Raw genomic sequence first — 27,860 nt, 5'->3', positions numbered from 1 at the left:
ACTACTACTACTACTACTATACAACAACAACAACTACTACTACTACATAGGGGGCATTCCATAACTATTTCACTCCACTGGCTTGGTCTAATTGGTATCAAATTCAAACCCTAAAGAATCATTAAGTTACAGTGTGAATAACTCATCAAATCCATCATTAAAGGACAATGAAACCTTTGGAACAAGATAGATTGTGTGAAAACAGAAAAATCAAAGAAACAAATCAACGAAAGTTTGAGAAAAATCGGACAAATATTAAGAAAGTTATGAGCATTTGAATATTGTGATCACTAATGCTATGGAGATAGCAAATTGGCAATGCGACAAAGATGTGTGATGTCACGTGTGAACAACTCTCCCATTACTTTAGTATATATATCACTAGAATTGCCTCTTTTATCACATCTATCCATAAATAATGTGTTCTGTTTACATGAGGGCATGTAATACATATTTTTTAAGAATAGATCATGGATAAAAAGTTTTGTATCATCATAAGAAAAAGCAAAAAGAGATATTTTGAGGGTATTTTATAGTCCACCAAAGGGAAAGTTGTTCATCAGTGACATCACACATCCTTGTCGCACTGCCATTGTGAGGATCACCATAGCATTAGTGATTGCAATATTCAAATGCTCATAACTTTCTCACTATTTGTCCGATTTTTCTCAAACTTTCTTTATTCTTATTCTTTGATTTTTCTATTTCTACACAAGCCTATTTGTTCCAAAGGTTTCATTTCCCTTTAACAAGCAATGTTACTGTTGTGGAGCGTTGTGGCCCAGTGGATTAGTCTCCGGACTTTGAAACAAAGGGTCGTGGGTTCGAATCCCAGCCATGGCGTAATTTCCTTTAGCAAGAAATTTATCCACATTGTGCTGCACTCGACCCAGGTGAGGTGAATGGGTACCCGGTAGGATTTTTCCTTGAATGTTTTAGCACCTTTTAATATGGCGGCTCAGCTACAGCCGGTGTAATAATATGATACCAAGTATCAAAGTGCAGTTGAGTATATGCACATAGTAACTGCGCTATATAAATGGACATATTATTATTAATACATATATAAGCAATCTGAAAAGTGAAAATAAGAAGAGAGCGATATACTGTTTGTATTGGTTTATTACAAAGTACATCAATCAAGTATCTTAGCTTTTCTGATTATTACACTGCAAAAACGCTGGTGTAAATTTAACGCCAGTCTGGTATCTATATCGGTCCACATCAGAAAGGTGTTGAAACAACACTAGTTAACTGTTAAGAATCAAACCTATATTGGTTTAACACTAATAACTGGTGTTAGCATAATGCCAAAACCGGTGTTGTTTCAACACCTCTCTGGTGTGGACTGATATAGATACCAGGTTGGTGTTAAATTAACACCAATGTTCTTGCAGTGTACAATTATTACAAGTACAAGCCTGAAAGATCAGAGATGTCCATACAATTTCTTTCCCTTCAAGTAATCAAATTTTGATACTCTTTGTTGCTGACACAACAAATGACTTTAAAAAAAGAAAATTTTGCATTTGAGGTGTTGTGGTCACGGAAATTTACAGTGAGAAAAAGAATTACTTTGTCAGAAGTAGAAAATAATGTTTTGATCAAAATGACTGATACACAGTAAAACATTTGGTGTTAAACACAACACCAGGGGAATGTTTCATGAAAGGACTTGTCAGACGTTTTTTCCGACAAGTCCTGTTTTATCTTACGGATACCATAGAAACAGTGATTCTCAGCCAATCAAAATCAAGGAAAGATGTCAAATCTGACAACTTGTCGGACAAAAATGTTGATAAAATGCTCCCCAGGCAGTGCTGTGGCCGATAAGACCACATCATGGGGTGTTAATATATACCTTGTAGTGTAAACACAACACCAAATACACCTGTATATGTGGATTCACAAAAAGAATGTGTTATGACATATCAAAGTGTTTTGATTAGCAACATTAATTTGATATTGGTCCCGGTTGCAGAAGGGAGGGGGGCACAATCATACTCTAAAAAGCAAAGAGTTAATTTAGCTCTTAAAGAGCATGTATAGTGACTGCACTTTGGAGTGCTGATTTTTCTCGTTCAAATTTGAATTAGACAAATCAGCACTCCGAAATGCAGTCACTACACACGCTCTTTAAGAGCTAAATTAGCTCTTCGTTTTTAGAGTGTAACATGTTACTTGTATACAAAAAACAGTCTGAACATGGCTTTAGTTTTACAAGCCTTCATTTGCAACATATACTAGTAATATGCACATTTAGGTATAAGATTTTTTTTTCTTGTCCTATATTATGAAACATGATTTTTAAATAGATTAAGTAGATTCCATGTAATTTGCTCCGGCGACAAATGCTCCACTCTAAATTCCACACACTAATCGAATGGCCAACTTAAACCCTGGGTTTAACAATATACCCTAACCTTACCCTACCCTAAACCCTCACCTGCATCTCAGAAAAAATTAAACCTGGACAGGGAACAATTTTGCTTTACAGATTTGAATAGCATTATTGGCCATAGGAGAAAAGCTCTCAACTAAGTAATGTACAGTCCTACGTAAAATATGCTATACAAAAGACTTTATGCACAGCAGTCTTTCAAAAATGTGGAGCAAATTGCGATGCAATACCAGGGAAATTATTCCCTGCTGGGGCAATTGTCGCAGGAGCAAATGTTGTGCCACCGTACATGTATATACATCACACTTACGATCACTGTACAATTAAATACTAGTAGTGAATATAACATGGCATGAGTTGGCAATTCAAGATGTATAAATAGTAAAATGAATTGACACGTTAATCAAGGGATGAGAAGCGATCATAACCTTTGCACTCAAACTTTGGTTTATATGGGGAAGTAATACCTCGGTCAACATTTGCTCTATGGTGGCCGCACGGTGGGTCGAAAACAGCTGTTTTAACATTTTTTGTACCAGCTACATATAGGTGCTTTGAATAAAAATGAATAAAACGGCTGTTTTCAACTTGCCATATAGCCGCCATGGAGCAAATGTAACCGAGGTATTAGGCAAGAAGGCAGGTAAGGTACAAAACAGGAAAAGATAAAATGCTTGTGGTACTTATCTAATAATGAGCTTGAACAACATCAAATGAAATGACATCCAAAGGGTTTGTATACAGTATAAAAAAAATAAGCTAAGTGATTCTGGAAGAAAATGTGTTATTACTGAAAAATCAACAAGACAAGCATGGCATTCCAGCCAGGGGCCTGTAACACAAAGCTTAGCAATGATCGTAGAACATTTTCTACGACTGATTCCATTGACTACAATGTACAATCAATTGTAAAAATCAAGAGTACGATAAATTGCTAACCTTTGTGTTACGAGACTCTGATGTCGGTTCTTTTTCCAAGCAATAATAAGAAATGACCCTATTAAAACATGCTTTACTGAGTTTTAATTGCCAATTTGTCCACTTACCACATGGTCTACCTTCATTTAGTCTAATGCCATTCCATCCATCAACATTTCATCTAACAACCATTTGGTCTAATAGCCATTTGGTCCAATCATCACTTCGTCTAATCACCAGTTTGTCTATTACCATTACGTCTAATAACCAGTTGTTCTAATAAACTACCCATTTTCTTTTCATTCATTTTGCAGAATTAGCACTTCAGTTTAATTAGACCAAATGGTATATGGACTAAATGGCTACTGGACCAACTGGCAATTAGACAGAATGGCATTAGACTAAATGAAAGTAGACCAAGTAGTGAGTGGACAAACTGATGGTAGACCAACTGATAGTAGACAAATTGGCAATTGGACGAATTGGCATTAGACAAAGTGGACATAAACCAACTCTGTTGGTAAACTTTACTGTACATGTAGTAATTTTTCAGCGCAGATTTCATAATTTCAGTCAAATTTGTGTAAAAAACAAATCTTGATCTACCATAACATGGTAATAATTAATAGAAATGTACATTATATACTAAGAAATGCTTACAAAATTCAGGTTCATTAAAGGGGAATGAAACCTTTGGAACAAGTGGGCTTGGGTAGAAACAGAAAATTCAAAGAAAGTTTCAACAAAATTTGACAAATAAGAGAAAGTTATGAGCATTTGAATAGTGCGATCACTACTGCTATGGAGATCCTCCTATTGGCAATGCAACAGAGATGTGTGATGTCACCTTTGATGGACTATAATATACCCCCAAATGTCACTTTTTGCTCAGTCTTATGGTGATACAAACTATTAATCCATGATGTATTCTTTGAAAATCTTTATTACATTCCCTCCTATAGAAAGAATACATGATCTACTGATAGATAATATAAAAGAGGCAGTTTAAGTGAAATATGTACAAAAGTAATGGAAAAGTTGTTCGCATGTGATATCACAAAATCCCACAAATCTTTGTCGCATTGCCAATGGGAGGATCTACATTACAATAATTATCTAAATTTCAAATGCTCATAACTTTCTTTTTATTCATTCTCAAACCTTTGTTGATCTTTTTCTTTGATTTTTCTGGTTTCGCACAATCAATCTTATCCCAAATGGTTCCATGACATTTGCTCTGGCGACAATTGCTCTGAATCCCACACACTAATCAAATAACAAACTTTGACACTGGGTTTAACACTATACCCTACCCTAAACCTAACATAAAACCCTACATCTTACACAAAATTATGCCCAGAGAAATTGCTGCAGGAGCAAATGTTGTGTCACCTTAAAGATCTTGAAAATTCTGACTTGAATTTTATTGGCGGCCCAGGAAATTGATATTGCATCAATTGGTACATGTATGGGTGCAGCCATACTTGCAAGTTGCAACTGATAATCATTCAGCTTTCTACTCGACTGCATCCTGGGCCCAATCTTACAAAGAGTTACGATTGATCAGATCAATTCTTTGATGCAACTTATTTCAATAGAAGGGAGACATATCATTCACACTGGTATGAAAATCCATCAGTGTCATAATTTTTTCTACAGAAAATTTGCAAAATGTCCTTCGTTTAACAATGAAGAACACACCAAATTGTCAAGAAATCATGAATTTATGGATATACATTCATATCCAGAATTTTTTTTTGAACAAACATATTTTATATATTGACTTTGCTGGCTTTCCATTGATGCGATTGATCAGATCAATTGCAACTCTTTGTAATATAGGCCCCAGTCTGTGGAATAAGGTCCCTCCTCATCTTGAATCCTTACCAACCTTTTCTAATATCCTGATCATGTATGCATTGGACTTGAGAGAGAATAATAGCCTACTAACATCTTATATCAGCGCCTGGTAATTTGTATACATGTATATTCTATATCCTATGCTGTTCAGGGGGGTGTTTCACAAAGATTTAAGTATGACTTTGAGTCGCACTTTATGCCTAGTTGCGTGCGTTATAAAAGGCACAACTGCATCGGTCAGATCATGCCAAGATTATGTGCACTACTGTTTATTGATCAATTAGATTGCGCGTTGCGTTTCAGATACGCGTCAGCATTTAAGTGCGATTTAAGTCATAATTAAATCTTTGTGAAACACCCCCCTGGGATGCCATCTCAAATTACTTTGCATCTTAAGGAAAAGGTGCTCTAGAATTAGGAACCATCATATTCATTATTGATCATAATTTCACTTGAGTTCATTTACAGATCGTCCATTGCACTGCTTTTCTTTACTCTAGATACAAATATCAGACATGCCCCTAAAGCATAGTGTACAATAAAATCTATTCAAGAGTTACGAAACAATTGCATAATGCATTCCCAATCATTTGAAAATTTCAGAGTTAAAATATGCATGATATATTCAAATTTGGCAATGGTGGAGGCAAAGATTTCACTATGCTGCCGCATACATACAAGTGATCAATACCAGATCTGCCTAACTTATTTGCTAGCCTAGACTGATTTGAATGATACAATATTCAGTTGTCAAATTGTTTTTACATGTAAGTCAGCAAAAAAGCCCTAAAATCACGATTGCTTACAATATATCTATTTCTTAAATATTTGCTGCTTTTATGTACATTCATCTATGCTTTCGTACTGCTTACATCTCCCTGTTCTTTATGTTTGAACATGTGATACGTATAGTTCTGATTTAACGAGAAAGTCTTTCCACAGATGTTACATGAAAACGCTTTCTCCTCTGTATGCATTGCCTTAATGTGAGTGTTAAGACAATGCTTTGCCGTGAAACTTTTCCCACATTCTAAGCAGACAAAAGGTCGGATGCCTTTATGACGACGTTCATGTATCGTGAAATTCCCCTTGTTTGAAAATCCTTTGTTGCAGACAGAGCAGAAGAAACGCAGAGGATTCTCCCGATGCATACGCCGCTTATGAGCATGATAAACACTCTTCAGCCGGAATCCACGGCCGCAGATTTCACACTTGAAAGGTTTCAATCCATTATGTTCACCTTGGTGGTTGTTGAGGGCGCTCTCCGATGCGAAGGTTCTGGGACAGAGAGTGCAGCGATACATACGATTCTCCTCATGGGTTCGCAGATGATCTATAAGCCGGTACTCCCGACCAAAGACCTTTTCACAATGAGGGCACTTGAAGAAGAGATCGCCGGTGTGCTGCTCTCTCTCGTGCGCCTTCACACTATTGCGAGTACTGTACCGATTTGAACAATATCGACACTTAAAAGGACGTTCGTAGTAATTGGTGGTTTTGCCAAGCATATCCTTGGGTTCTTCAGGGGCTGAAGACACCACCAATGTCTTTCCTGCGTGAGGTCCATTCTTGGTTGAAGCTTGCTGTGTTTTCTTGTGTTTCTCACAAGGCGTCAGCTTGGCCAAACAGATGCGGCACCGATGACCGTGGAACTCACTCAGGTGCTGTCGCAGTGCAGACTTCCTGTTGTAGATTTGATTACATTCCTTGCACTTGAACTTCATCCCCTCTGGTTCGTGCGTCTTCATGTGTTTCGCAAGCGTCCAGAAATTTGTTTCCTTCTTGTCACAAATGGTACACACGTGACCCTCGTTGAATTTATGAAATGACTCATGCTCCCTGAGCTTGCCAACATTTGAAAAAGACTTCTCACACGTTCCACAACTGAATTCAGCATCTCCCGCTTTGGTAACGTTAGTTATCGTTGAATCCTTTAGAGATGTGCATGTCTGAGGTTCAGATTGTTTCAGCTTTCTCCTTTTCCAAATCACTATGGGAAACAGTTCTTCCCTTGGTACCCGGGAGTGTTCATATCGTGTGTGTCTAAGGACTAGTTTAGCAGATGTGAACAGATCCTTGCACAAGCTGCATTCAAATTTCTGTGCATCTGAAACAAGAATTGATAAAAAGAAATCATCCTAAGGTATGAATATCAAAGGAATCTTGACATATCTAAACAAACATGCTCCTATTTAATGCTTCCTATTCTTAATTGTCCTGGGGCCTATTAAACAAAGCTTTATAGCAACGATCTTAGACCATTTTCCTACGATTAATTGCATTGACTACAATGTACAATCAAGCATACAATTAATGTGAACTTTATGTTATGGGACTCTGGACTCCTTTCTCTTAATCTTTTATTCCGCATTGAGCACTCCGTGGAGTGGGTATAGCACATTAAAACTCATCTATGATTATTGTCATTACATCAATGTGTAAAAAAAGAGTTCCACAAGGCTCACAATTAGGTCCATTATTTTTTTTATGATGAGATTGCTCTTTGGCTTCGCCAACTCGGCTTGATGACATTGCTCCTTTTGCACGAGCACATAAATTGCATAAAATTAATAGAAAAAGAAAAAAGATTTGCGATTCACTGAGGAATCAACGAAGTTATCTGGTGCCTGTTTCATAAAACCTGTTGTAACAACAAATCTGCAATAACAGCTCCTGGCCAGTATTCTGAAGTCAGGTTTAACTTTGACCATGGTCTAACTCTCTACTAAAATTATGGGAAGCTAAGAAATGAAAAATTAAGTTTATATTTTATATTTCTTATGTTTGATATTTTGTTTCCTTTTGCTTTCATAATGAAGAGAATACTTCAGTTATCATTCCCAGAATATTATGAATAATTTGGGTGTCATATGAGTTAATAAATTGAATGTTTACTGTAGGGGATTCGTTAACCAGTTGGCTTTCCATACTTAAACCACAACTTTAAACCAGGGTTTAACCCTAAAAAGACTGGGGGGGGGGCTGATTCAGCCCCCCCTCGACATTTTTCGTGATAAATCCGCCGCACGAAATTTTTTGACCGCGTCGCTCGCTGACTTTTTACTTTCAAGTCTCGCGCAACTTTTGAGACCAAAATTGTGACCCCCGGGTACGCGGTTCCAAAATTACGCAACATTTCGTAAGTGCATGCAGACCCAAAATTACTCAAAAACGTGAATTTGTGTACAAATCCAATGCAAATAGTGTTCTTAGCCAAAATTCATAAATGTATCATTATTTTTCCTTTTACTGCTTAAAATCAATTAATTTTATCTTGTTTATGGTCAAAATAAAGTCCCCGACAATTTCCATTGAAAAAACAATAAAAAACAAAAAGTCGAAAAACAAAGAAATACATAAGAAATTTAGAAAACAATAGAATACATAAGAAAATAAATGTGATTTTGAAATTTTTTAAAAATCAATTTGATCAGATGCCTATCTAGAGTATGTGAAACAAAAATGAGCATTTCAGGGGCATTATTTTATTAATTAGAGCAAACTTATGATTTTACGCATAAATTAGCATAATTTTTAAAGATTTTTTGCAGAATTTGATGTTATAGTTTTGTAGATAATGCCATGGGTAATGCGTGTGCCAATTTTCGTCGCGATCGCGCAATCGACAGCCAAGATCATAAGTCAGTTTGGCTAATAGTAATGTTGTTATAGAAACTGTGTATTTGTTATTAAAACAGGTCTTCATGGCACAGGGACATACCCACATATAATTAAAATCAGAACAGATTCTTAAGAATTAATGTAATTCAACATACCCTTGTTGAATCGGAGTTCATTCAATTTAGTATGGATTCCAACACGCTTGGCATATTCTGCGTTGTAGAAGACCTTAAGTTCACTTCCTGGTTCAATAATCCTTGTGCTTCTGAAGTAGATTTCACCATAGAATTGATAGGCTTCCATGTTCTGTTCTTCTTCACTCTGTGCGCATCTTACATGAGACATCCAGGTTTTACGTCCATCGAGGTAGAAGAATACTTGACCAGACACGCAAACCTTGTCAATCAAAAGGAAAGCAACAATAAAAACATAACCATTGTGGTTTATTGGCAGATTTCTTAATCTGTACATGTAGTTCATCTAGCTGCATGGCAATTACAAATTGAGTGCGGGTTCAAACTGCTTAGAACTACTAGTTGGTTTCAGGTAAATTTGCAACTTTCTACCCTAGTATAGTAAATGAGTTCTAGTTCTTGGCAAGAAAGAAGTGGAATGCCTCTGGTCGTCTCACCTGCATCACGCGGTTCAATATAGCAGCAGTGCTGACTTTGAATACTACTCTAACTCGCACAAGATGTTCTGTGATACATGGTTCCTCTTATGTCCACTTTTTATGAACTAGACCAATAAACTTACAGAGATATGATGGTTATTCAACAAACAAGTGGAATGCCTCTGGCCGTCTCACCTGCATCACGCGGTTCAATATAGCAGCAGTGCTGACTTTGAATACTACTCTAACTCGCACAAGATGTTCTGTGATACATGGTTCCTCTTATGTCCACTTTTTATGAACTAGACCAATAAACTTACAGAGATATGATGGTTATTCAACAAACAAGTGGAATGCCTCTGGCCGTCTCACCTGCATCACGCGGTTCAATATAGCAGCAGTGCTGACTTTGCATACTACTCTAACTCGCACAAGATGTTCAGTGATACATGGTTACTCTTATGTCCTCTTTTTATGAACTAGACCAATAAACTTACAGAGATATGATGGTTATTCAACAAAAAACCCCAACATGGCCAAAGTTCATTGACCATACATGACCTTTGACCTTGATCATGTGACCTGAAACTGGAACAGGATGTTCAGTGATACTTGATTACTCTTATGTACAAGTTTCATGAATCAGATCCATAAACTTTCAAAGTTATGATGGTAATTCAACAGATACACCCAATTCGGCTAAAGTTCATTGACCTTAGACCTTGGACATGTGACCTGAAACACGCACAGGATGTTCAGTGATACTTGGTTACTCTAATGTCCAAGTTTAACGAACTAGACCAATAAACTTTCAAAGTTATGATGGTAATTCAACAGAAACCCCCGAATCGGCCAAAGTTCATTGACCCTAAATGACCTTTGACCTAAATCATGAGACCTGAAACTTGCACAAAATGTTCAGTGATGCTTGATTACTATTATGTACAAGTTTCATGAATCAGATCCATAAACTTTCAAAGTTATGATGGGAATTCAACAGATATCCCCAATTCGGCCAAAGTTCATTGACCCTAAATGACCTTTGACCTTGATCATGTGACCTGAAACTTGCACAAAATGTTCAGTGATGCTTGATTACTATTATGTCCAAGTTTCATGAATCAGATCCATAAACTTTCAAAGTTATGATGGGAATTCAACAGATATCCCCAATTCGTCCAAAGTTCATTGACCCTAAATGACCTTTGACCTTGGTCATGTGACGTGAAACTCATGCAGGATGTTCATTGATACTTGATTAACCTTATGTCCAAGTTTCATGAACTAGGTCCATATATTTTCTAAGTTATGATGACATTTCAAAAACTTAACCTCAGGTTAAGATTTCGATGTTGATTCCTCCAACATGGTCTAAGTTCATTGACCCTAAATGACCTTTGACCTTGGTCATGTGACATGAAATTCTAATAGGATGTTCAGTAATACTTGATTAATCTTATGGCCAAGTTTTATTAACTAGGTCCATATACTTTCTAAGTTATGATGTCATTTCAAAAACTTAACCTCAGGTTAAGATTTGATGTTGACGCCGCCGCCGCCGTCGCCGTCGGAAAAGCGGCGCCTATAGTCTCACTTTGCTTCGCAGGTGAGACAAAAACCCAACATGGCCAAAGTTCATTGACCTTACATGACCTTTGACCTTGATCATGTGACCTGAAACTCAAACAGGATGTTCAGTAATACTTGATTACTCTTATGTACAAGTTTCATGAATCAGATCCATAAACTTTCAAAGTTATGATGGTAATTCAACAGATACACCCAATTCGGCCAAAGTTCATTGACCTTTGACCTTGGTATGTGACCTGAAACGCGCACAGGATGTTCAGTGATACTTGATTACTCTAATGTCCAAGTTTAATGAACTAGACCAATAAACTTTCAAAGTTATGATGGTAATTCAACAGATACCCCCGATTCGGCCAAAGTTCATTGACCCTAAATGACCTTTGACCTTAATCATGAGACCTGAAACTTGCACAAAATTTTCAGTGATGCTTGATTACTATTATGTCTAAGTTTCATGAATCAGATCCATAAACTTTCAAAGTTATGATGGGAATTCAACAGATATCCCCAATTCGGCCAAAGTTCATTGACCCTAAATGACCTTTGACCTTGGTCATGTGACGCGAAACTCATGCAGGATGTTCAGTGATACTTGATTAACCTTATGTCCAAGTTTCATGAACCAGGTCCATATATTTTCTAAGTTATGATGACATTTCAAAAACTTAACCTCAGGTTAAGATTTCGATGTTGATTCCTCCAACATGGTCTAAGTTCATTGACCCTAAATGACCTTTGACCTTGGTCATGTGACATGAAACTCTAATAGGATGTTCAGTAATACTTGATTAACCTTATGGCCAAGTTTTATTAACTAGGTCCATATACTTTCTAAGTTATGACGTCATTTCAAAAACTTAACCTCAGGTTAAGATTTGATGTTGACGCCGCCGCCGTCGGAAAAGCGGCGCCTATAGTCTCACTTTGCTTCGCAGGTGAGACAAAAACTTCTTAGTTCTTACTTCTTGTGCGCCTTATCAGGACAGTCATGCTCACCCAGAAGATAAAGTTGGTAAGTGTTAACAAACATCATTTCAGGCAAGCCAGATATTAAGAGGCTTCAGAGTAAAACTAATGTCAGGTTTCTTGGGGAATATATGCCTTACACGTACATGTATGCACCCGAAGGGTACTCATCCACCAAATTTAATGAAAAATAAATTGTTAAGTAAATACACAAAGTATTCAATATTTTGTGATCTAGTGGTTAAACTCTCATCTTTCAATCTGAGGTACGTGGGTTTGATTCCCACCCGTGGCGTTTTTTCCTTCAGTAAGAAATTTACCCACATTGTGCTGCGCTCAACCCAGGTGAGGTAAATGGGTACTGGCAGCAAGTAATTCCTCAAAAAGCTGTGAGCACCGGATTCGGTAGACTAGCTTAGCCGGGGTAATATGGGTGCGCCTAGAGCACCTAATAAGGTGGATGTATGTGCTACACAAATCCTATATTATTTTTTTTCATCAAAGGGGCAGATCGGGGGGGGGGGGGGGGGAATGGGGAATTCCCTCCAACTCCCTCTACTCAATTTTTTTTTTGTTATTGTCTTCTTGGAAACTACTTTCGTGGTGAGGACTTGTGGCATCTGTTTTTGCTTGGAGGACTTGGGTTGTGAGTGGATTCATACCTTGCCAAAAGACACAATGCTCTGATATCCTGTTAAATCCTATAAAATGGCTGAGAAATGGTGCAAAACTGGTCTAAACAAATTCTAACAGGTTCAAACTGGTTTATACCGGACAAGAGTCAGAACCACTATGCACACACTCATCTTCACATTAGTTAGCTCTCCATGAATCAAAGCTCTTCTTACTCACCTCCCATGTAGATTCCTTCATCAAACCTTGTTCTTCACTCATCAACGATCCTGTGTACGGTCCGAACTCAGAACCTTTCTCTATCCTACCCTTGGCAAGGACGCCCTCAACCACACCTTCAGGTAAACATTTAAAAGCAAGACTCTGCGGTAGTTCTGGGGTTGACAACGATACAATTCTTGGCCCATCTGCCTTTCTCTGCTTCCTTGACTGGACTTGTTTGGAAGGAGCAGCAGTTGGTGGATTGGACGTTTCATCTATTTAGCAAAGAGAAGATTCCTGAAGGCTTTCTAAAGCTTCTCAAATATGTCTCAAGTCAACGTCCAATTGCCAACAAACTTATGTGATCAGATAAAATATCTTGTCTCTGAAACATCAAGCAATCTAACAGCATTCTTTTGGTTTCCTGCATGTCCCGGTTCCTAATTGACAACCAAGTTGTCAATTTGGTGCCATTACACACAACCACAAGCCTTAGAGATAGCTATAGTGCTTGTGATGACAGAAACTGTGCCTGCCAATAAAATTCTTATGAGGTACGTTATAGAGACATGGATTTTTTTAATGTGGGTAGTTAAACACGAACAACCATTAATCTATAAAGCTCTAGTGATTTGTGTCTGACCTAAATGTTATGCCCATGTTTGCAATGGTAGGTGGTACGTTTTTATAATTCTTTTTATTCTATTTATACTTCCCTGACAAATTTACTATTAAACAGTCTTTACCTTGTGTTGTGCTTTCTGGAAGAGATCTAGGAGATGTAAGAAGTGGGGCATAAGTTGCTGATTGAGTTGTTGATTTGATCTTTTGACCTCTCGGTGGCAGCTGATTATGAACTTCGTGAATAGTACCAGTCCCTGCATTTGGAGGCACTGCAGTTGAATCTGTTCAGAGAGTGAAATATCAAATATCCCAATACTAATTAAAAATATATAGTTTAGATTCATTTGATGATATATCAGACACACTTTAACATTTATAAGTTTAAGTTAAGAATCATTGTTTGGCGCCAACCTCAAAATTGATAGTGTTCTCTCTGATATTTTATAGTTATGAAAATCAATTTAAATGCAGAATGCATTTATAATGATGGGCAGAAGATAGCTTTAATTAGTAGTTTACTTCATAAAAATTAGCAAGTTAAAGAACCACTATTTAATAGCAAAACTCTATTTCAGCTATATGTGTGGAGAATAAACATCAATTCTTCTTAATTTCTTTTATAATTTCCTAAAAAAGCACCTTGAGCACTCTACAGTGTGGATTGGGCACGATGTAAGTCTAATTATCATTACTATGAGCATTGCTTTTAATCAGGGGGCAATTTCAATAATAAAACAAAGTCATAAAGTTACAAATAAAAAATAAATGAAGTATTGGTTACCATGATATATTGAGCTCAACATTGAAAGCCCAGGGCCAGTGTGTGGAGCAGGGAATGGTCGAAGAGGTTGATCTACAGCAAACTCAGGTTGATGTTGTGAGGTTGGGTGATAAGGTAGATCCATAGGGTAGGGAGTAACATGTTGTTGATGTTGTTGGGAATGTCTTTCTTGTTGGTTTCTTTCTGGGCAGTAGAAACCCGGTGGGTAATTACCGTCCATGGTTCATGGAGGTCTATTGTCATTGGATGACGCTAATAATAAAGGAACAAGAAAATAAGTGATTTAATTGAAACACTTTATATAAGTCATAAGCAAAACCACAAGATATTGTGTGATTTCATTGACACAATGGAAGTTAATATTAACCCAAAGAACAAAACTAAAAAATACATCAATGAGTGGCCAACACTTTTTTTATAAAGAGAACTTATTTGTAGCATGAATGGCATGACAATTATGTTTGAATGTGTTCATGGTGTAAAACTGATAGAAGCCAGGGTTCATTTCAGTAAAAAAAAAATTATAGGGTTCCATGACATTTGCTCTGGCGACAAATGCTCCGGGCTTGTCTTTGTTTAAGATGTAGGGTTAAGGTTGCAAAAGGGGTTTTATGTTAGGCTTCGGGTTAGGATAGAGTATAGTGTTACATGTAAATCCAGGGTTGAAATTGGTCATGCTATTAATGTGTGGAATTTGTAGCAATTGTCGCCGGAGAAAACGTCATGAAACCCTTTTATAGAACTGATGATGAGTCAAGTGCACCATCTGTGCACCATCAGAGAACAGTTTTAACCAATTTTTTTGTATTGCCAGAAGTGTCAACTTAATGAATATTGTTGTTCCTTTTGCCAAATCGTTACTGGCGACATATGGCCAGCCATAAAGCTGCTCTCAGCTAGCTCCGCCCCTTGCGAAGAGATTCCTCAAGAAAAATTACTCCTTTCCACTATGGTTGTTTTCCATTATCCATCCACACACAATACATATGTGCTTCTGACATTGGTGAGAAGACTTTGGTTGGGGAAAACATGTCTTGTTGTTTCATGAAGACTTCCTAATGAATGACAAGCAAGTTTTATACAACCCCCAAGAATGTTCCGTTATCTGATTGGTCCAAATTGGATCACATGACATTCTGCCAATTGCACTATGGCATCCAAAATGCACTATCCTGCACTCTGACGTCTTACCAAATGCACTATCCTGCACTCTGACGTCAGAGTGCAGGATAGTGCGAGGTCTGGAATTATCTAGAATTTAGATCAAATATAGCACATTCGGGGCAACTCATTAACATGGGGATGGGGGGGGATTGTATAAAACAATGAATGCATTGTTGTGCATAGAGGACCTAAATAATGAACTCTGTGATCGACTCGCCACATGGATATACCGCGCTCGGTCCTGCGGACCTCTGTGCGGTATATCCATTGGCTCTTCTCTCACATCGTTCATTATTTGGACCTGCATGCACACACTTACGTGCATTATTTGTATATTGTTGAATAAAGAGAGACGATTCTTGCAAATGATGTAAGCAATTCATATAAGAGTTTGAAAGAACAACTCACCAGTAGACCTACTGCAGGAATACGGCTCCCCTGATTGGTTCACATATGACCATGCTAGTTCCCATAATGTTGTGGGGAGCATAGGACGGTGGATGATGGCGTTAACTTGTAGCTGGGATTATACTACCCCACTACACTGCCTCCACTCGATTCTTTAGACCGGGGGGGGGGGGGGAACCAGCCCACATACACCAATTAAGAACAAACCCACCCTGGAACAGAAAGTTCTTATAAAAAAATGTTCCAAAGATCCCATGAAAAAAAAATCTGCAACACCCATAACTGGACATAAAGGGACCAAATATCAGGTGCATGGAATAGAGTCCCTTCAATCTAAATTTTAAGACCATTCCCAATCTGAAGATCATTCCTTATCCTTCTAAACTTAATCAGAAACTTGAGACAGAATAGAACCCAAAATGTTTTTCTTTCCTCTTGTTTTATATATGAAAGAAACCTTTAAACAGCCTGAACAAAAATCATTTTGGAATTAAAATCCATCACCAACAAACTAAAAGCCTGAGTAAATACAAAGAGACTCAATAGACCCAAAGAGTCTGCCCAATTTCAAAACGAATCAATGAAAATATCAATAAATTGAAAAAAATAAAAATTGGGCACCCTGTGGATACTCAAAACACAAATTTTAGACATTGTGCCAGAAATAAAAATTGGTCATAGTTTCTTGATATTCTTAATAGACCCTTTAATAATCTTAAGGAAAAATTAAATTGCCCAACATCCAACACAGATGTAAAAGATCAAACAATCCGTGGGGAAATGGACAAAAAAGGGACACATGTGTCACCATCTGATCTGAATGATAACCAGTATCGAAATTCATTTTTTGATCCAGCACCGGTGTCAAGGTTCCAAAGGTTAGGAACCCATCTTCCAGGCTTGGCCAAACGTGGTGTAACGACACCACGCTAGGCTGAAAAATTGCCCAACATCCCACACAGATGTAAAAGGTCAAACAATCCGTGGGGAAAGGGACCGTAGTAGGAAAACATGAACCTTGCCACATGAAGCTTATGAGTTGATCCTGGGGCTAATTTCTATAATAGCTTGCATTGATTATAGTGTTTGATTAATCACAGAAATTAACCTCAGGATCAACAGTGAAAGCTTCACTTATAGGGCATTGGCCCATGAATCATCTCTAGAACCCTGCTTAAGGGAAGTTTGGTCAAGGGGTTGATAGCCAACTCCCCAGAGCTTCCCCAGAAGTTGGGTTCGAGGTATGTACTCCCTCTTCTGCATACATTCAATGGGAGTTTTCTGCCTGATGATCTTGGTCAGAATCCCTCAAGACCACCGACAAAGGTAAACAGTCGTACATTCTATGGGAAGAGACCCTGGTCATGGCTTCCTCCCGATACAGCAGGGGAACAGGAACTATCACCCAGCTCCACCTCCTAACAACCCTGGTACTGTAAGGCCTTGAAGATTCTGCATCTCGCCAGAAGACAGGCGGGAACTCTCACCCTGCCCCACTTCTGACTGAACCGGCCTGTCGTCACAAGGTCCGGGGTGTTCCCCTGCAGATGATGGGCGAGAATGGTTTACTCTGCCCTATCACCCTATCAAAGAGGTTCCACGCTTGCTCATCCATTTCTTCTTGGGTTGGGTTCCTCTAATGATGAGGTTAATAGGCGGGAACAGTTACCCAGCCATTCACCATATCAAGGAGGTCCAACAACGCTTTCTCACCAAGTGCCTTTCATCCATTTACTCGTTTTGGTTCCTCTACTGATGAGGTTAATAGGCAAGAACAGTTATCCAGCCGTTCACCCTATCAAAGAGGTTCCATGCTTGCTCATCCATTTCTTCTTGCATTGGGTTCCTCTACTGATGAGGTTAATAGGCGAGAACAGTTACCCAGCCGTTCACCCTATCAAGGAGGTCCAACAACGCTTGCTCACCAAGTGCCTTTCATCCATTTCTTCTGGCGTTGGGCTCCTCTACTGATGAGGTTAATAGGCAAGAACAGTTACCCAGCCGTTCACCCTATCAAAGAGGTCCAACAACGCTTGATCATTAAGTGCCTTTTATCCATTTCCTGTAGTTTGGGTTCCTCTACTGGTGAGGTTAATAGGCGAGAACAGTTACCCAGCCGTTCACCCTACCAAAGAGGTCCAACAACACTTTCTCACCAAGTGCCTTTCATCCATTTTCTCGTTTTGGTTCCTCTACTGATGAGGTTAATAGGCGTGAACAGTTACCCAGCAGTTCACCCTATCAAAGAGGTCCAACGCTTGCTCACCAAGTGCCTTTCATCCATTTCTTCTTCCGGTTCCTCTACTGATGAGGTTAATAGGCGAGAACAGTTACCCAGACATTCACCCTACCAAGGAGGTCCCACGCTTGTTCACTAAGTGCCTTTCATCCATATCCTTTGGGGTTCGGTATCTCAGCTGACGAGTTTAATAGGCGAGGCCAGTTACCCAGTCATTCACCCTGCCGAGCTCCAATGCTACTTTTCTAAGTGCTTTCTATCAATTTCCTATAGGAATAACTGAGCCCAGTAACATAATGCTTAGTTATTGATCTTGGGGGTTGATTTCTATGATTGACTGCAATGATTATTGTGTATGATCAATTAGAGATAATATAATTGCCATATGATCAATCACAAAGCTCCATATTACTAGGCCAAGACCCTGTATAGATATATGGTCAAAGGCAAATTTTTTTCAAAGGGGGGGGTTACCAAAAGGGTTAAAATTTTAAAAGAAACTCAAAAGCGAGGGAGTAAAGTGACTGAGCTTATCATTGGGGCGCTTTTGCATTTTCTTAGGTGAAATGGTGCAGGGTGGACTTTTGAGAAAATTTTCAGTAAAAAGAAAAAGAAATTGATGCATACAGCCACGGATGTTTGCTAACTGCCTAATGCTTTATTTGGTGTGAGATAGGTACAGGGGCCGCAGAAATTTATTTACTTATTTTTTTTTTTTTTTTTTGGGGGGGGGCGGATGACCTCTGCACCACATGGCTACTTAGGCTGATGGGGGGGGGGGGGGGATGGTCTCTGCACCATAAAAATTCTTTGACTTATGGGAATCTTAATTCTGCCTACTCTTAATCTTGTATTTGGACCTCCTAGGTGCAGGTATCTCATCATCAGGGTGCCAGTGCTGCAGATCCCTGACTATTGGGCGGTGCCATCTCTGCGCACCATACGCCGGCACATCACGAGTTCTTTCGACATTCGGAATGTGCTCCATTATCCACTCATGGGTAAGAAACGTCGAACGGAGGATATAATACTGAAGGCACATAATCCACCTCCAATCATTCTGGTCAAATGCAATGTCATACTGCCCGTCGACAGTTATTTCAAACTCACTCCTCGAAACTTCGTAATCAGTCGTAACCAAGTAGTAGGGGTGCACTAGGTAGCCTAATAATGTGGCTTCTCTTACTCTTTCATGAGCTGGGTAAATAAAATCATTATGTAAAATGCCCCTTTCAGAGTATGACTGACGATATCTTAGTGCCATGATTTCGATCTGAAAAGGAAACAAAGAACAAAACACTGATTAGATTCTTGGGCCTGTATACTGAAGTCAGGTTTGATTTAAACTCTGGGGAGCGTTTCATGAAAGGACTTGTCGGACGTTTCATCCGACAAGTCCCATTTTATCCGACGGTTACCATAGTAAGAGTACCTCTCAGCCAATGAACATCAGAGAAAGATGTCAGATCTGACAACTTGTCGGATGAAAATGTTGATGAAACACTCCCCTGGTTTTAAGTTGTGGTTTAACTATGGAAAGCCAGTGTAATCGCATTAATCTCTCACAGTAAAGTTTCAATGTATCAGCTCGCTTGACTCCAAAACATAATTATTAACTGTGTGGGAAGAATAAGTATGAGAGTTGTTTTCACCATTAAAGAATTAGTAAAGAGCACAGTAAACGTGAGAAGCGTTTACGGTAAACAAATTTTGAAACATTTGGCTTCCCAAAATCTCAGTACAGATTAAATACATGGTCTAAGTTAGAGCCAACTTCAGAATACAGGCCTAGGAATACTATCTGATGACATTAAACTTCAACTGATTATATTGAATTTCTTTTGTTTGCTTCCCCCTTTTTTTTTCATCTTGATTTTTTTTTACTTTTTTGATTTGTGATATTTGTGGGCATATAAGATTCTAAATTCCTCGTATGTCAATTATATTTTTGTCAAATTACTTTAGGGAAAAAATCTCAAAAACTCACCTATGCGGTTTTTATAACTTCCCTATTTCCTTGTTTAATGGTAAACTCATTATTTATGTATATTCATTTGAAAGACTTAAAAACAAACAAAAAAATAAAATGAGGCTCACATTTGCTTGATTGTTATGTATTTTTACGAACTATTATATTGAGATTTTTAACTGGAAATAAATTAATGGAACGGAGCTTGAGGACCGTCCACACCCAAGAGAAAAATTGCATAATGAAGATGAAATACACTCACAAGTAGATTCACAGAAACGCAAATATCACACCAGTCAGAAGACAGAAATATGAAATAGCTCCTCGCCTCCTGGAATAATGTGAGAGTGTTAAATGCACAGCCTGACAAAACAAAAAACGGTGAAGATGCAAATGTTAAAACCTCGAACAAATCTCGGACAAAAGTAATCTTCATCTGCCTCTTCTGTAATTTCACAATCTTCTCTGTCACACAGACATCGGAACTGAAAAAAATATCAATCGGACTATCAGACAATTTTGGAATTCAAATAAAGGATAAATAGGCTTAAAAAGTGGGTATTAGTCTCTGTGTGAATACATCCAACACCATTTGAACATATAAATTCATAGCTTCTGTATAGAGGTATTCTTAGATATAATTGATATTTCATATTCCAAAGATATGCTGGATGCAGGGATCCATGATCTGCGTTCCAATACACCAGATCTAATACTCATGGGTAGACCCATCCTTCGAGACCATTCTCCAGAACAATACGAGTCAGTATTGACACTATTAGGAACCAACTGCATTATCCACTAATGTGAAGTGAATTTCAAACGAGTACTTGATAGACCAATTGAGTGAAGACCAAATTTGTGTCAATGATAACTTCAGAAGTCTACTCTTAAACAAAGTGAATGCAAACCCTAGTGAAAGGCTCATCCATAGCCTCTGGTTCCTCCTCTGGCTTACTGGCTACTGCAGGGAGCTCTTGTGCCCCAGGTTCATGAACCACCTCTAGCAAACCTGCTTGGTCCCTGGGACTGAGTCTTCCAAAGCCAAGTACCCTCCAATGAATGAGGGCTGCTCAGGAACTCAGTGGCCGTAGGCTAATAGGTATCAAACACTCCCAACCCCTATTTCTAGCTAAGGCAACAATCTCCACCTGCCCCCTTGGAGCGACTACTCCAATTGGTCCCGTTCACTCCTGATCCATATATTGGCAGAGAGTGTCCAGAGACCTAGTGCCAGTCAAGCACTTTGCTATTTCCTCCAGACATTCAACCCGCATATCACTGAGGAAAGGACGAGGGTACTCATCAGTTGGGAACTCTTGGAAGCACTTTGGCAAGTCCCAACAAACGTGCCACTTTAGCTTCCCCACAGCCTGGAATCAAGCAACTGAACACTACCAAGAGTTCTTCCCGGTCTTCTCTAACCCCTTATCCTCGTAATCTCCAGGTACAGTGAGGGGGGCCAGGGGCGAGAACATTTACCAAGCTCCCCTCCTGGTGTAGCCGATGCCGCAGGGGGCCTGGAATGATAATCCAGCTCACCTACCGACAGCCCCTGTATTGACTTGCTTTGACGGTGACGCTTGTGGGTATTGCCAGTATATTGATATTCAAATTCCATCATCAAAACCTCTGTGTCTGCCGAACACAAGTAGCTTGGTTGTAATAGGGTATCTGAATCCTTTGATTCCCGAACCTTTCTAACAGTGTGATCTTCTTCACTTTCTTTGGGAAAGCTTTTCCTTGATTATGAGTTTGAACAATCCTTCTGTGCCATGATTTTTATTCTAACAAGGAAACAGATAACAAAACATCAATGAGATTCTAAGAATACCTCACCAATGGTATTCAACTCGAGGAACATACACAATGAAGATAAAGATTGCATAGATTGTAATGCACTCAATACATGAACAGAGAAACGTCCATGACACCAGTAAGACGCAGAAATATGAAATAGCTCCTGGAAAGGTTAAAACAGTCTTCAATATTGCAGAAAAAAATGCACAGCCTTATTAAAACTTGCAAGAAAAAAAGACAGTGATGATATTAATGATAAAACGTCTGATGAATTTCAAATGTAATTCTTGTCTGCCTCCTCCATACTTATGCCCCCTCTCTATCCCCTTAATAACTTAAAAACATTGACAATGGAACATCATTAATTTGCAGCACTAAAGGCTTTCTGCACTGGCAATGCACTTTTCCCTGCCTCTGCTTCTTCTCATTGCTGCATCTGATCAGGCCTGCCAACATTGACAAGTGGAACGCCTCTGGCAGTCTCGCCTGTTTTACGTGCTTTGATATAGCAGCAGTGATGACTTTGAGAATGGCTATTCTATAATTATACACTAAACGAAACATTCATACATGATAAAATACCATGACTTATAGCCATGATCATGTGACCTAAGACATGTGCAATGGTATCATTCATGCTTAATTGCACTTATGTCTATGTTTCATGAACTAGTTACTAGGTCCATAAACTTTCTAAGTTATGATGCCAATTCAACGGATACCCCAAGCATGGCCAAAGTTCATTGACCTAAAATGACCTTTGATCTTGGTCATGTGACCTGAAACTCAGGCAGGATCTTCAGAGATGCATCAATATAGTATGTATTTCTAAGTTTCATGAACTAGGCCTAGGTCTAAAATTAAGCTTTTTATTTTGAGAATGGGAAAATATCCCACGAATCAGTGGAATATAACTCTTGGAATATTTTTGGTATTATCTGAGCCATCCAATATACATGTAATATAAATATCTATGCTGTTTGACCTGCGACCGATCGCATGCGACGTTTTGAAATCGGCCGTGAATAATACATGTGAGGAAATAGATACTGGCCAAAAAACACCAATTTTAAGGATAATGGAAGGATGGACATGGAGTGAAATACGGGTGAAGAGTAAGAAATTAAGATTTTTTCTTTCTCGTTATATTTCTAAATATACACAGAGAAGGCGTGCGATAAACTTTCTTGCTGGTTGCATTCTATGCGCACAACATTTTTCGACAAGCAAAAAAAAAAGAAGAAAGTTCTTTTAGGTTATGCAAACAACAATGGAAATTTGCATTTCCATTGTTGTTTGCATAATTTGCACCGCAGTATTAAGGATCTTCGTACGGATCGGATGGAGTATCTTGGCAGAGATTTGGAGGTATTAAAGCCTTAATAATCATCTTTATTAATAATTTTGACTATATTTTTAAAATTAAATTAGATTTAGATTCATAAATTGAATAAATTTGGAAGATTTTGGCGTGTTTTATTCTCTAACATTCATGTGATGAATGAAAACGTCAAAATTCATTATGAAATGACATGTATGCGTTGTGCGAGGTTAGTACACCTAACCTCGCATGCTTGTGTGAGTGTGTTGGAAGTGCCCCCCCTGAAGGCCTCTAATAAAGTAGTGACATGGAGTGGAGCCTGCACGAACTTCACTCAAGGTAACCCAGTTGTTGTTTGTCCGGACAGGTCGTGTGTCCGGACGTTCAATTTTAGAAAGTCATTTGCTATTTGGAAAAAATTACAAGCAAAGTTTCATCAATTTTTAGTACAAAATGTTAGAAAATATTATAGAGAACAAATTAGAAGACGATTATTGAATTAATATTTTTAGTGTAATCCAAACACAAAAAAAAAGGCTTCAAATATATAAAGTGTCTGGACACCCGACCCCCCCCCCAAAAAAAAAAAATATTACTTAGACTAGCTATGCATGTAGTGGTAGTCTTGAGCACGTTGAGCCTTGAGAACTCCATCAGTAGAGGCGCACGGCCAATATGGGAGACTCTCTCCAATAGGGGAGACAATCTCCCACATTGGAGACTTGCTTTGCAAAAGGTCAAAAGAAACAACACCAACAAAAGCATGATTTTTTCCACCCAAAATTTTGTCTCACTGAGGTCAGAAGCCCATTTGTTTTGGGTGTGATTGACAACAAAAATCCTTATCAAAACAAAAGTAGACGGTGAATTTTTAAAGTAGACGGTGAAAAGGGGTAATTTGTCATGAGGAATCTGCTTATCACATTTTTATTTGCCGCCAAGGTAATCCTTTTGCCGCAAATGTAAACAAAGGAAATTAGTCTCCAAAACTGGAGACTGTCTCTGAAATTGGATACCCAAATTCTTTACAAAAGTCTCTGATATTGGAGATAATTTCCCACATTGGAGACAGTCTCCAATATTGGCCATGCGCCTCTACTGTCCATGAATGATTCTTTTTTAAAAAAATTGACATATACTTCTTCATCATCATGATGAAGAAGTATATGTCAAATTTTTTAAAAAGACGTCATCATGCAGTCCTCAAGACTAGACAAGAAGTTTGTGGGGCGGGGCGTTTCTGAAAGTGAAATTTATGAATGATAAACAAATAAAATTTTGTAAGCTTGCTAGCATTAAAGTGTTATTTAATAGCTATATTACATGATTTTTTTTTTTAAATACAGACAAATTATACATCACTTTAAAGGATTTTTCAAGACAAATTCAATGGTGAAGACCAAATTACAATTGGAGCACCATAACTGAAGATATGGCCTCTTAAAGGGACGCTATACGCGGAACTTTTCTGCCACCCAAGACAAGTACCCATTGGGTGGCAGATCTACAGGTACTTGTAGATCTAAGAAACTTCCATACTTTTTTTTCATGTAGGTTACTAAGTTAATTTGACTAAAATGCAACACAAGAGGTGATCTTGTAGAGCATGGCTGTGTTACCTTCATATTTTTCTTATTCAAACAGCTTCTATTTGTGAAAATATAGTATACAAGAAGAAAGATAACAAATTAGAATAAGACAAGAGAAGTGCATGGGACGCTTTGCGTTGTTAAAAAAAAATAATCAACTCTTGGGGGTCTCATTCCTCAACAGACTTTAATCAGAAAATAAAAATGAATGTCCCACTATACTTCCCGGTATCTGTAAGATTTATATCATTCAAAAGTAGAAAATTAAGTTTTGCAAGTAAATTTTTTTTTCTTTCTGTTTGTCCATGTTCACTCTGTATTCTGTATAATTACCATGATGTCTCAAACTTGTTTGCAGATCCGAGAATGCGAGATCAGACAGCTGGAGCTGCAACAGTAGCTAGAAATGTACTCCACTGCTTAGAATTATAGAATATATTAACATCAAATATATTGGAATATATAAAGTTAAAAAGCAAGTCTCTGACATTATCTGAATTTCTACTACATTTAAAATCACATTTACAAAATAATCTCCCTCCTAGTAAACATAATAAAACAGGGACCCATTATTGTGTACATCATGTGAATTGATGAGACAGCTTATTGATATGACACAAAACAACAGAATATAGATATAGTCATGTATCTATTCATTTTAATACCAGTACCAGGCAGCAGTCAATGCATGGTCTGCGCCTGTACACCATGAAAAAAAAATGAGACTGGAATTAAACATGCTTTAATTCCCGCCTGTTTTTTTTTTCTTGAAATATTAAGTTGAAATTATCATTAATTTATCATCAATACACATAATTCATGCAGAAATCAAATGCACAACTTATCACCTACAACTAATTTCAATGGGTTTAACAATAACATACATGCATCAAGTACCACACCCACAGCCACCACGCCCACTCACTCCTTTCGGTCAGCCATGGCACCAAAATCACACTCTAGGCGGCACAACATGGGCTTGCATTCGCCTCTTGCGCAGCTATGCGACACATTCTTATATATCAAAATTAGATTTTCTGATACAAATACACTTCAAAAAATTAATTTATATCTGATATTTGACTGTTCCCTGGGAAATTTTCTGTTTATACGGCTTTGAAGTAAGAAAATAGAAACATGATTTACCTTAAGTGTCCAAAAAACTCCTTTTTGTAACGAAAAACATTGCCGACATTGAACTGAAATCGTCACTAACTTATAGAAGAAAGTCTGCCGATTTTAATGATACATAACACATGGTTATTTGATGCCCCTAGAGGGCGTCAAGTAAAAGTAACTTGCAAGATTAACCCGGTTCTGGAGTCATATTTTCCAAAATGGCGACTTCCATCGTGTGACGACGGACAGGTGGTGCTCTCGAAAACGGCCTTAAAAACAACATTTTGGCGATGCAAATGTGAGTAAATTGACTAGAAATAAGAAGTTTAGATATAATAGAAAAAGATCGTAACATTTTATGAAAAAAGGATTTGAAATGTTGATACACTGGCTCAATGAATTTTGCCCATTTTGTGTGTTGGCAGAATAGGAAATGTGTTAAACGCGAACCCGTTGCGATCGCTATATTTAAATCAAATTTATACAATTTCATGAGATATTATTTTAACGGATGAAGAAAATATGTTTGCAGTTCATTTATTTGAAATGGTGCATCATTTAACATGGGCAACACGAAAGACGGTCCTTGCAAAGACCCTTTCAACGTGCAATCAGCCCCTGGCCTGGTTCCGGCCCGCTTCGCTTCGCGAGAGCTCCCCACCGAATTCCGTGGTCGTGGAGCTCCCAAATCCTGGGAGAGTGGGACCGTGGCGTGGGACGGGTTTTACGAGAATTTTAGCGCTCGTGAGATACATTCATCATGCAAAACACACATTCTAATTTTGTTATAGTTTACTTAAGTATACACATCTATAGTAATTTTCTTTTTATTCAGTACAAAACATGAAAATCAATACCTTATTCTCTTCCAAAAATTGTCCGGACAAGCTCTAAAGGTCGTGATTTATGGTATCTCCGCCGAGACAAAATTTGATGCAAAATTTGCAAATGTGGCATGGGTTGGAGTAACATCTAAATTCGATATAACGGATCATATACATTCGACAATTTCTTAAATAAAGGTGCGGATAGTGCAAGGTAATGAACATTGGTAATTATTCTTAAACATTTGTTTTGAATTTTTAGTCCATTTGATATGAAGCCCAGACAATATTGCAATATTTTAAATAAGGGAAAATTATGGAATGGTATAGAGCCATCAGATTTTTATGAAGCAAACTATGCTTGAAAGTTTGTAAATTTAACCAGTATTCCTATACTTATCTTATTAGTTAGGGGGAGGCCTAATAAGTTTCGGGTTATACTCTACTTTACTTGAAAGTCAAATCTACCCCAGAAAAACTTTGAACGAATAAATTCAGAAAAAACTATATAGCAGAACACTGCAAACATTCATCAAACTTGGGTGTAAGATAAGAAAGTTATGACATTTTAAAGTTTCGTTTATTTTTCACAGAAGAGTGATATCATGGATATGCAACTAGAAGTGACACAATTATGCACATGAGACACACGATGATGTTCCAAACTCAATATCTAGTTTGTTGTTTATTGTTTGAATTAGGCCCGTAGGCCTATACATTTTTTCTTTGCTTACAGATTTGACAACAAGGACCAACTTGACTGAACCAGATAGTATATTAAACAATATTAATTCCACATGATTAGGAAGGATTTTTTTTTTACTTGACAAAGGGGAGAAAGCTAGAAAAATAAACATTTCCTATGATAAAATACAAAAGAGATTGTGAGTGGATGACGTCATCAGTCTCCTCATTTGCATACAAACCGGGATGTGCATATAGAATGTTTTTTGAATTAAGCGAAAGGCTTTGAAATGTCATATATTTCTTATTCTACGTCCGATTTTGATGAAATTTTCAGATTTATGCTTGCTGGATTTTTAATTCTTCATCATGGACCTATAGGATTTCGACGGACGTAGGCCTAGCATTTGTGGATAAAACGGCCGACGTACGTCCTTTCATGAAACGCTACCCTGATAGTAATAAGTTTTTCTACACATTCTTTTTTGGGGGTGAAAAAATTGGGGGGGGGGCTGACGCTCCCCCCTTCTTTCTG

The 27,860-nt window shown here is 38.0% G+C and overlaps 1 protein-coding gene across 4 annotated transcripts; it reads right to left on the bottom strand.

Annotated features, from left to right (window-relative positions):
- Positions 1–5,102: 5,102 nt before the first annotated feature.
- On the bottom strand, positions 5,103–26,750 carry LOC121420337 (histone-lysine N-methyltransferase PRDM9-like). 4 transcript variants are annotated; one of them, XM_041614926.1, is made up of 7 exons: positions 26,675–26,728; positions 18,860–19,292; positions 14,209–14,460; positions 13,550–13,708; positions 12,822–13,078; positions 8,956–9,196; positions 5,103–7,286 (listed from the first exon to the last, which is right to left on the bottom strand). In XM_041614926.1, the coding sequence occupies exons 3-7, from the start codon at positions 14,426–14,428 to the stop codon at positions 6,031–6,033; spliced, it is 2,133 nt and encodes a 710-aa protein (XP_041470860.1). In that variant the 5' UTR covers positions 14,429–14,460; positions 18,860–19,292; positions 26,675–26,728; the 3' UTR covers positions 5,103–6,030. The 4 variants fall into 4 exon arrangements, with proteins under 4 accessions (XP_041470860.1, XP_041470862.1, XP_041470859.1 ...); XM_041614928.1 differs by lacking the exon at positions 26,675–26,728 and adding an exon at positions 20,251–21,386; XM_041614925.1 differs by lacking the exon at positions 18,860–19,292 and having other exon boundaries at positions 26,675–26,750.
- Positions 26,751–27,860: the final 1,110 nt, after the last annotated feature.

This window comes from Lytechinus variegatus, chromosome 8 (genome assembly GCF_018143015.1).
Source record: "Lytechinus variegatus isolate NC3 chromosome 8, Lvar_3.0, whole genome shotgun sequence".
Classification (NCBI taxonomy): Eukaryota; Metazoa; Echinodermata; class Echinoidea; order Temnopleuroida; family Toxopneustidae; genus Lytechinus; species Lytechinus variegatus.
The sequence above is the reverse complement of the archived record's forward strand: the minus strand, read 5'-3'. Positions and strand labels throughout refer to the sequence as shown.